The 7736-nt window shown below is 36.6% G+C and overlaps 1 protein-coding gene across 1 annotated transcript; it reads right to left on the bottom strand.

The window, feature by feature from the left end:
- Positions 1–27: 27 nt before the first annotated feature.
- DDX18 (DEAD (Asp-Glu-Ala-Asp) box polypeptide 18) lies at positions 28–7733 on the bottom strand (the record flags this gene model as incomplete). The annotated part of the gene is made up of 10 exons (XM_010282187.1): positions 28–141; positions 879–1031; positions 1942–2103; positions 2941–3080; positions 4723–4837; positions 4926–5125; positions 5243–5343; positions 5830–5965; positions 6500–6649; positions 7667–7733. Coding segments are annotated over 10 exons (1338 nt in total), but the record flags the coding sequence as incomplete, so codon positions are not given.
- Positions 7734–7736: the final 3 nt, after the last annotated feature.

Below are 7736 nucleotides of genomic sequence, written 5' to 3'. Positions count from 1 at the left end.
AAAAAAAAAATCTAGACATAAATTTACCCTGGCTTGCTTTAGGTAACGAAGAAAGCCCAGTTCTTCTGGTCGTAAAATGAGCAAAGCATGTCCTCTACCATTTATGCCTCTGGCAGTTCTACCAACACGATGAATATATTCCTTTTGGAAAGAATAAGAAACAGCAAGTCCAATAAGTCTTTCAAACACATAATAGTTAAACAGCTTCACGAAAAAAACCCCAAATTTAACATTAATATAGTGCAATGCATCATACATTGTTTTTTAAGACTTAGCACTGACACAAAGATGAGGGAAACCAAATGCTGAAGATGCAAAGTGTAATTAGGCTGAGACAGAACCCTTGACTAAAAGTATCTTATCTTTTACTGAAGAAAACAACCAAACATCTTAGTCTGCTGTAACTGAAAACTGAACTTTGCTTTTGGTATATTTTCTCTGTAAATTTGTCAAAACTTCTCATTTTTTTGTTTGAGTTTTACTTGTTTACACTGAACATTTATTCAAGTAAGAATACTGACTTCTAAATAAAAATAAAATTTCCACTGGAAAAGCTGTTAGGAGACTCAGGGATGCATATATAAACTCATACTACTCCTTAGAATTGTTTTGTTGTTTAGCTGATTAGATTTTAAATTAATTTAACAGCATAAACCATAGTGTTTTAAAAAGCATCTCTTAAAAAAGTAACAAAGGTCTCAGCTAGGTGCAGCACTTCCTAAGAGCTGGTGAAAAGAAGTGGAAGAAATCAACAGCTAGATATGAACATGGCTGAATCCTGACCTCTGTCAAGCAGCAGTTTCAGCTTTTCTCTGCAATTAAGTTTGTAGCTAGGATTTGATTTGTTTCTGTGATATTTCTCTATATCCTTAACTTACTTTTGGATCATCTGGAGGGTCATACTGGACAATCCAGTCAACTTCAGGAATATCCAATCCTCTGGCAGCTACATCGGTGCACAACAGTATTCCAGATTCTGCATTACAGAACTGGAAAAATGTTGTAGTACGTTTGGTTTGTTTCTGCTTGCCCTAAAATGGAACACACACATTAAGGATGAAATATCACCTAAAAAAAAAAAATAAAAAAAATAAAAATTGGGGGGATCTTTCCATATTATGGACTTTTACAACCCAAGCAGGACTACTTCACAGTGAAGAAACAATGCTACTACAGTATACAGCACAGGGGCTACATGGAATGGTATTTCTCAGAGCTTACACTGTAACTTCCAAGGCATTAAAATTTTGGTTGCATCAGCATTCCTTTTAGAGGGCAGCATAAATGCCTGAAGTTCATAAAAAGGAGATTTGCAATTCTAGCAATGTTAGATACATCACAGGTTAAAAAAAAATATTAAACAAGGAACAGTTCTATCAAAGTATAGCAAAAAAATGCCCAAAAGAAGACAATAAAAAAGGACATTTGTGGTCAGTTATGACTATTTCATAAGCTTTCAGTCAATTCTTTCTCCTGAACTATGCTTTCTGTGGTGTTGATAAAAATGTAAAATACTAATCCAAATGGTAAGAATTGGCATAGTAAAACCAATCATCACATGGCCTTAGAAAAAGCAACGAAAACTCCAGGGATCACAGCCATTGGATTCCTCTGACAATTGCTTTGTTCCACAAATTGAATTTTAGTGCTTATGAAAGGCAACCCCTTGGAAGAAAACAGAAAGATTTCTACACACAGAGCATAAATTAGTATCAGTGTTCAATCCTGGTTTGGAAAATAGCAAGATTAACAATGTTGAAGTGTTGTTATTACAGTCTTTGCTTTATCTCCTTCCTCTACAGACTAATCACAATCATCATCAGTTTTGTGAGCAGGGTATCTGTTTATGAGAAACTACACCAAACTAAACAAGGCAGATGTAAGGTCAGTAGCAACTTACAGGTACTATCAGATTAATTAATCAGTGAATAAAATACTTACATGAATGGCCAAAACAGGCAGATCAATATAGTTGAGTAATTCATAGTGGTACTTCACTGACATACATGAAGAAAAAAATACCATTAGTTTCTTCTTCCGGTTCTTCTTGAGGAATGTGAAGAGCAAAAGGAATCTTTTTTCAGATGGACACACCACATACCCCTGGAAAATTTTTAAATATTAATTATTTAAATAAAGTAGTATGGAACAAACTTTCATTTCAGCAATACAGTTAAATCAGGGAAGTGTAATGTTGCGAAACAAATACTCCAAATAGTTAGTTTTTCCAGCTATCTTGGGACAAACCACTCGATTTATTGTCTGTCCCTCACCTTGGTGTATGAAACTCTTAAAGATGATGAACTTGGCAAGAAACTTACTGTACTAACTTGAAATATGAGGAAGAGTAATTAGTTTATACAATAAAAATTTATTTCAAAAACTTTAAATTACTGACATTAGGCATGAAAAAAACTGCATAGGGTTCTTAACTTTTTTTTAATGATTGCAAGAATTTTATTTTATGGAATTCTTACTACTTGCTTACCCTTTTAAGGTAATACATAGCTACTGGTAATTTTCTGACAACACTCAACATGTCAACTGCACACAGAAACTGCTGTGCAACTCCATTTAGCTATTATCTGAAGCAGCAGCAATGAAATATATCTGAAGTATATCTATCTCTAGTCAGTAACATGGAAAATACAGTTAGAAAGACAACTGGAGCTTAGGTATGTAATACAGATAGGAGTAGACAAGTGTAAGTAGCTATATTACTATTTCATGAGGTTTTGTATCATGTCCTGCAAACACTGACTAGATGCATGTAACTTACTATAGTTAGCAGACTGAATGCAGCCCTTTATGCAACTGACAGCTTTTGCCTATTAGGATGGTAAACACCCTTTAAGACAGTGTTTGTACAACCCAGTTAAAAACACATAGGACTTGGTATGTTCACAGCTCATACCCCTTTTAATAACATTTGTGTTTTACCTGTTCAAGACCATCTACTGTTGCTGTCTCCTTGTTATCGTCAACCCCAACATATAGTGGCTCTTTCTTCAGAGAGATCTTTGCCAGATCTTCAACCTTTCTGGTTTGCGTAGCAGAAAAAAGCATTGTCTGTCTGCGCTCTGAAAAAAATACTTAATTTGAAAGACAGCCTCATTTTTGTCGTGGTTTAGCCCCAGCCGGCAACTAAGCACCACGCAGCCGCTCGCTCACTCCCCCTCCCGCAGTGGGACGGGGAAGAGAATTGGGAACAAAACTCGTGGGTTGAGATAAACACGGTTTAATAGGACAGAAAGAAAGAAAGAAAGAAAGAAGGAAACAACGATGATAATACCAACAAAGGAATGTACAAGAACAAGTGAGAATTCAAATAGCAAGTCCGTAAAATCTCTAGCTGCAAACTTCCCTGAGCAAGTCATTTACTTTTTTCAATTAAATTCTAATTCAAACATACTTATACTGACAAACAAAGACAGGTGTAACTGTATTATGGATTGTACAGGATGTTTACTTAGGTTGCCCCCACCCCCAAAATCCTAACAGCTATCAAAACACAGTATTCCTTCTCTCTGGGAAAATGTTAATAATACTTTCCACTCCAATTTAGACACAAAACTATGATTTAAATAGAAGCTGACCTTGTAATTCTAACCATAAATTAATTCCCATGAATATTAAAGTGTTTCTGTTAAAAAAAAAAAAATGCTAGCGAGTGTGCAAGAAAAAAAGTTACTAAAACTAAAGCACATTGCTACTGTTTGTCTTGCAAAATAAGTCTAGAACATATACATTTGCGCATGCTACTTAGTCACATGGCAGTACGTCTGTACTGAGCCTTGGTGACTTCAACGGTCTTCGAGCAAGTGGAGGAGATGTCCTGCCTGCCTGTCACCTCTCAGCTCAAATACACATCCTGATCCTGTAACATTTTCTCTCATTGCACGAGTACACGGCAAATGCAGACGGAAAATACCTGTTCCATTTCACAACTGCAAGAACGGTAGCAATTGCGCTTGCCAAAGCAAAAGATTTCTTTTATCCATTATTTGCCACTTCACGAGGAACACGTCATTTTCCCACTCTTCCTTCCCTTTCCTTTTTTAGCACTGTTCATTAACATTCTTCACTGGATGTTATTTATTAGATTTATACATCTGCATATTAAATATGCAGTTTTGAATTTTAATATTTAAGATGTGGAACCTTAAAATATTTATCCCTAAATTTTTTATATACTGTTTCCCTGGGTGGTTTTCTTCTGCATTTTCAAAGTTAAATGGAGCCTTGTTGACTCTGAGAATGTGTCAGTTACAAAGAATAATTAAACGAAAGATTAGGAAAATTTTAGGGTAAATACTTAAACTTCCCTAAGATACTGCTCTTAGAGGTATGAAGAAAATTCGAACTGTAAGTCAGAAGACTTTTTTCCTTATATTTAAGCCTTATTAGGAAATAATGAATTGTAGGAAATAAATGGGCAGAGGAAGATGAGAGAACGTTGATGTTAAACTAGAAGGATCTTCTATGAACAGAATTATGTCCCTAAAGTGCTTATGAAAACTCTGTCCTTCACATAAATGATGTTAAATAAAGTAATATAGGCTACCCATCAGAAAAAAAGGACACAGTAAGACAATCACTCTGAAGCGCATTTACAGAACTATAAAAATTAATGACTTCTCTTATAATAATTGAGTCATAAAAAAGACATAATGTTAGTTAAGCGATTTCCAGGAAAGACAGATTTTTTTTTTCCCCCCTTACTTGGTAGCAGTTTTATGATCTGTTTCATTTCTTCTTCAAATCCAACCTCCAAGATACGATCCGCCTCATCAATTACCAAACACTGCAAGTTCTTGTACATGAAACCTGGAGTGTTCTATAAGATTAACAAATTCAGAGTCAGACAGGGACAGGAATTTTATTATGTTTTAATAAGACAGATCAGGCATCAATATTTTATGTACCTGCATGTGATCCAGTAGTCTTCCTGGTGTTGCTACGATGATGTTGATTCCATTTCCAAGTTTCTGTGCTTCTGCTGATCTGTTACTGCCCCCCATTATCAGACCATAGGTGTGAACATGATGATTCATAAGTTCTTTAAGAACTCCATAGGTTTGCATAGCAAGCTCTCGAGTAGGAGAGAGAATAACAACACCTGTTCCTAAAAAAATACATCAATCAGATGAGAATAAGTTACAGCTTGTCCAGTCCCTCTCCAAGCCACATCTCTAAATGGCTGTGCCACAGTAAAATTCAACTTTGAAATGAAAAGCCTTACCATTTCTAGGCATGAATTTTAGCTTGTAGATGAGCTCTACTGCAGGAATAAGAAAAGCAAGTGTTTTGCCACTGCCTGTTTTTGCAGCTGCTAAAATATCCCTGTATGCAGCAAAGTTAGAAAAAGAAGTATTTAGTTGACTGTACAGAGAAAAGAACAATCCTATTCTGAATAATGCTGACAACGTAAAAACATAACATGGCTTAAAGGAAACCGGTGGAGTTGGTATTAAGAGCTCGGTGGCACGTGGTTCACAGTAATTGGTCACTATGTCTCTAGTGAGAGTGCATGACACTGTCTTTGAGACATACTGACAAGAAGACTAGAGGAAACAGCCTTCCCTCCTTTCAAAGCCAAATGCAAAGCAGTTTCCATAAGCTTACCCTAAGTACATGTTAACATGCAACACAGATACACTTTGTTAATTTGTATTAATGTCTATAAATAAAATATACAAGAACATAGGAGAACATATTTAAAGACAAACAGTTTAGCTGCAGAAAGTCACATTTCATGTATTTGGCTTACTAGCAAAATTTATACAACATTTGGGGTCAATTTAGTGATTAAAAAGATGTATTTCTTACCTGCCTTCCAGAAGCGGCTTAATGCTTTTATGCTGAATTTCGGTCATGTGCGTAAAGCCCATGTCATTTATGCCTTTCAGTGTATTCTCACTGACAACACCAGCCAGGGAAGTAAAAGAATTGTCTTCAAAAGCACCTGAAGTGAGGGGGGAAAATAAGAAATGTTCAAACTTATTTCTCCAATTCCATCTGTCCTCTGAGATTACCCAGTTAAAATTGAACTAGATTGGGTGGTTGGGGGGGGAATCAAGGCAAACAACTTTTTCTTATTCCTTTCTACTGTAAAATCAGACGACACTGACAAAATACTGTGTAATAACGTGTTCCTAGAAATGCTACACAGAGCATCATTGGCTACACAAATGATGCCAAATTTACTAGTCATACACCTCTATCTTGCTCTTTGTTGACTTTTTCTTCTACACTTAAACATATGTTTATATGTATTTTTAAAACAGATTTTCACTAGTAATTTTAAGACTTACAGGAGTGTGTATATAATGCAAATTTCAAAGAACAGTAACTGAGTAATAGCTCTACAGTTGCCAGCATCATGTCAGCTATATTCAAATACCTGACTTAGAACCTATTTGAAAACTGCAACTTGCTCTGGAAAAAAGTGTTAGACCTTAGATTTTTGCACATGTATGAAAAAGAGGACACAAGATACCTGTTACACCTAGTGGTAAACTGGGCCCTTCATCCTCCTCCTCCTCCCCCTCCTCCTCTTCCACTTCTTTCTCTCCAGAATCTTGCTTGTCTTCATCTCCTACCTCCACAGGTTCATCTTCTTCAGTTTTGGCTTTTTTAGTTTTTGTATCTAGTGTTATTTAAAGACAAGTCAGTCAGAGATACAGTGGACATGTCCATCATTAAAAGCTGTTCCACAGAGTGGATTTCTTTAGTCCATAATCCAGTTACAACTGTCAGGCTTTTTTCATGGGGCAGGAGGAGGGCAGGAGAAAGGGAAGCAAGGTTTCTATGGAACTTTCTGATGCAGAGAGCAAAAAGTTCCTAAGTTCCTTCCACACAATCCACTTCACATAGTAAAACAGTGAAGCTTAATGTATATTATATAGCATTTTCTATGGAAACAAGATAAATCATCCTTGAAGAAGTTATGAAATTCTTTCCTATCTGTAATGCAGACATCAAGTTTCCATCATTCTTTGTGCTCAGGACAAGTGAGACATAATGTTGCTGCTCTGTTTTAAGTACCTGAATCCTCAGAGCATGCAAGCACCTCTTTATCTGCATAACCATGACGAGTGTCACAAAGATGAAATACATAAGGGATAGAAGCTTCAAATATATACGTCTGCATGCATATCTATACATATATATGTATAAAAAATATACACAAATGTAGCAATATTTGCAAGATGGGAGTTTTTTGGTGTAGTTTCCCGGTATACTTTAGTTTCATAACATACAGATATTGCCAAAGGCTGGATGCGTTGCTCAGAAGACGTACTGGCTGGACATTCAAGCACGGAAAGCATCTCTCTGTCAAAGCTCTACTCTGAAAGACTGTAGATATATTTGCATAACAAGCAAAACATCCAAACGTAATGTTACAAAGCAGAATCCTATGCAACAAATAATTGGCTGCTACCAGTTTAGCACGTATTAAGAGTTAAAACGTTACAGCTGGAGTAAGAGAACAGGTAATACCGAAGACCTCCGGGGCTTTAAAACGTACACCAGACCAACACGCGGTAGTTCTCACACCGGCAAATCCCCTTCGCCAGGGCGTACAAGGAAACTCGGCGCTTTCTGGGTTCTCCAAGCATAACTCAGCCCCAGGAGACAAGCTGTATATCTTAAGATAACGTACCATCCTCCGCATCAGCCACCGCTTTCCTCTTTTTCTTCTTCCTCTTCTTCTCCTCCCCGCCGCGGGGGCC

This window comes from Phaethon lepturus, unplaced genomic scaffold (assembly GCF_000687285.1).
Source record: "Phaethon lepturus isolate BGI_N335 unplaced genomic scaffold, ASM68728v1 Scaffold56902, whole genome shotgun sequence".
Lineage (NCBI taxonomy): Eukaryota > Metazoa > Chordata > Aves > Phaethontiformes > Phaethontidae > Phaethon > Phaethon lepturus.
The sequence above is the reverse complement of the archived record's forward strand: the minus strand, read 5'-3'. Positions and strand labels throughout refer to the sequence as shown.